This window comes from Uranotaenia lowii, chromosome 1 (genome assembly GCF_029784155.1).
Source record: "Uranotaenia lowii strain MFRU-FL chromosome 1, ASM2978415v1, whole genome shotgun sequence".
Taxonomy (NCBI): Eukaryota; Metazoa; Arthropoda; class Insecta; order Diptera; family Culicidae; genus Uranotaenia; species Uranotaenia lowii.
Genome location: NC_073691.1, coordinates 83,645,366 through 83,648,803, shown reverse-complemented (window position 1 = coordinate 83,648,803; position 3,438 = coordinate 83,645,366). Strand labels below are relative to the sequence as shown.

The window sequence follows — 3,438 nt, the reverse complement described above, 5'->3', positions numbered from 1 at the left end:
ATTCCTCTAAAAGTGATGACCTTTTTTTTTTTTGGTCATCACTCTACATTTTTACTGTGTTGTGGGCCTACTTGGTTGCATAATTCTACTGAATCAAAGCCGAAAGATTCCTTTTCATTCCCTTTTTAAGATATGAATTAATGGGAATCTTTCTATTGGTTTCATTCAGCCACATTTTCGCTTTTTAACTTCAGCAATGGTACCTAATTTAGTTAAAAATAACCGCGTAAGAAAATCGTATTTCGAAAAACGCATGTTTCCGTATCAAACATCGTTTCTTAACTGACTTTTTCTCCGGACGCTCACACTCACATGATGTTTCCCAAAGCTGGAGATATCATCAATACATTCGCAATTCAACACTCGATTCTCTTTTTCACTCACGAGAACGGTGGAGTGCGTTCACAAAATCGCTACACTGTCAATCTATATGAAGCTTCACGATCAATCTATTTGACATACACATTCATACATATTTCGTCATTTACATAAATACTTAACCCACATACCAATCCTAATCCCTACACCTTACTACCCATTTTTCATCACATTCGCAAAAATCAGGCAAAATCAGGCATTTTTTGAAAAATCAGGGAAATTCAATGGCTTTTCAGGTTGTCAGGCAGAGCCTCGAAAAATCAGGCAATCCCTGAAAAATCAGGCATATTGGCATCTCTGCCTACAGGAGCAATTTACTTCGGTGGCATCCGGAAAGTCGAGCTAGAGTTAGAAAGAGCGAAACCCTACGTTCACGCAATCCAGGGTTCGAGGGATTGCGCTTTTGTAGTTGCCGTTTACGTCGCTCAGCAGTTGGCGAGTGGTTCCGAAACTTACTCCGGACACCACCTTAGGTTCAGGAGACACGAGCCGGGAGGTTGTCATCGGCTGAAGATCCTTACGGCAATCCATCCCGGTGACATCCGGAAAATGCAGCCAACAAGGAGCAAAATCCTACATTTACGCAGTTTGCGTCTTCGCGCCGTCCACTGGCATTGCGCCTTTTTGTTTATCGCCCGGAGCAGGAGCGTTTTTTGGTGAGCATTTCATTTTACTAATCGCCGCTAACTTTTTGCTGGAGTTGCGGTCAGTTATTTGAATGCGATTCCCACTCACGCGGAAATACCTACGAAAACCATCTTCGCTTTGAAAAACCGAGTGCGCGAGACACTACCGTCTGTGAGTCTTGCCGGTAGTGGAGCTCGTAATACACGGTCAAGGAACAAATCACGAAAGGAGGTTATTCCGGTTCTGACCGGAAATTCAATCACCCAGAAGCAGGATTTTGAATCCACCCGTGGATTTACCAACGCAGTGGGAGGTGAGCTTCTGTTTTCCACAGCCGTCGGAAATTGGTCACCAGATGACAAGCGTGAGGAGGTGTTTCCGGAAATCCTGTGGCGCGAGTCAAGCGTCCGCCGGAAGGAACCGCGATCCGCTGCGTGAGTGTAGCGTGCGGACCAAAAGCGTGCAGGTTTGCCTTGACGGACGGTCGAATAGCAAATCGCAGCACCAGCGTGGTGTTGATCAGCGGAATCTCCGATCCGTGCCTGTAAGATTCGCGTCCGTCCTTCTTCGTAGTCTGCAACTTAATCCCCGATCGAGTGGCGGGCTACCTGACAGCTCGCCCGTCAGCAAGCCAAGGTGTGTGTATATGCTGGTGGTAGCAATATGACATAATACAAGGTAGATATGGCAAGGTGTGCAGAGAACTATTCCAATCCTGAATAATAATCAATACACTACAATCCCTCCTTTGAAATAAAAATGCAAAATAGTTTAACGATTAGAGATTTATTTAATAATGTTTCAAAATCAGAAAATCAATGCGGAACATAGTCTTGGTACTTTGACGGTGCATTCCTTCGTCGTGTAGTTGAAGGTCTTAGTGAAGATGCTGTCTCCGATGGTGTGTTTTCTGTTTCCGTCATAGGTCCGGATTCATGTTGAGCCGTTGCCGGCATAAGATCCGGAACTTCTCGTAGTTCATCGCTGTGAGTCTCCTGTATGGTTTCTTGGTCCTCGATCTTCTTCAAGTGCGCCGAACTACGCCTGTATTGTTTACCAGTGAGCTTTGACTGTATAAGGGTATCAGTCCCCTCTTTACGCTGAACTACGAACTCTTCGTTCGAAAACTCTGTGTCCAATTTATTCGCTTTGCGCATCCGTTTAGCGAGTACAACATCCCCCTGTCGTATATCGCTTTCTTTTGCATGCCGTTTTCTGTCACTATACTCTCTCCCCTTTTCTTTGACGAGAGCATCTCTCTCGCGCACTTCTCCGTCTTCAGGAAAGTTTGAAATGGTCGGTAGTTTGCTTTTGATCGGACGTCCAAACATCAACTCTCCTGGAGATTTTCCTGTGGTTGGATGCTTGGAGGAATGATATGTTAGTAAATACAGCCGTAGCTCGTTTCTCCAATCCTTCCCGAGTTCCTGTGAGATACGAAGGCGTTTTAAAATCGACCGATTTTGCCTTTCTACCTCTCCGTTGGATTGAGGCCAGTAGGGTATGGTGTTCAGCAGCTTAATTCCGTTAGTCGAACAAAACTCCCGAAATTCCTCACAATCCGAACTAATCTGTGGCGCGTTATCGGCCTTCAAGAAGGATGGAATGCCATACCGACTAAACATGATCATTAACTCCCGCATAACATCTTTCGTAGTCGTTGTTTCCATTTCAACTACCTCCATGTACCGGCTGTAGCAGTCAACTACACCCAACAAGTGTTGTCCCTCAGGTAATGGACCTAAAAAATCCAGCGCAAGAGTTTGCCAAGGGGATGTAGGAAGACGACTACGATTCATTGGCTCTGGTGGTTCTGGTGCAGCAACTAATGCACAGCCTCTGCAGCGCTTGACGAATCGTTCCACTGCCTGGTCCATTTTGGGCCACCACACGTTGGATCTCAGGTGACCCTTCATCATCACGATACCGGGATGGCCTTCGTGAGCTGTTGTTAGTACTTTTTCCCTCAATGAAACAGGTATAACGATTCGGTCGCTTCGTAGCAGCACTCCTTGGAAGCTGCACAACTCATTGGCAACTACCCTATACTCTACAGGCAAGTTCTGTAGATTGCCATCCTTCAGAATATCTAAAACCTCAAGAATTTCGTTGTCGGCCTCTGAAGCCTTTAATATTTCGTTCCATGTAAGTGCTGCACAATTAGCTGATTGCATGGCTACTTCACGAACGAATATTTCCTAAGCAGGATCGAAAGGTTTCGGCTCTTGGACAGCTAAGCGAGACAGAGGATCAGCTATGTTTTTATCACCAGAGACGTGTACGATGTTGTAGTCGAATGTTTGCAGTCGCAGGACCCAGCGTTCTATGCGTGCGCAAGGTCTTGAGCGCTTAGAAAACAGAAGTTCAAGAACCTTGCAGTCAGTCATAATGTCGAACTTCTTTCCAAGTAGATAGTACTGGAAGCGTTCCACG

At 45.6% G+C, this 3,438-nt stretch overlaps 1 protein-coding gene across 1 annotated transcript; it reads right to left on the bottom strand.

Annotated features, from left to right (window-relative positions):
• Positions 1 to 1,820: 1,820 nt before the first annotated feature.
• Positions 1,821 to 3,179, bottom strand: LOC129737569 (uncharacterized protein K02A2.6-like). Its single transcript, XM_055728728.1, has one exon. It carries the CDS (start codon positions 3,177 to 3,179, stop codon positions 1,821 to 1,823), a length of 1,359 nt encoding a protein of 452 aa, XP_055584703.1.
• Between the last annotated feature and the right edge of the window lie 259 nt (positions 3,180 to 3,438).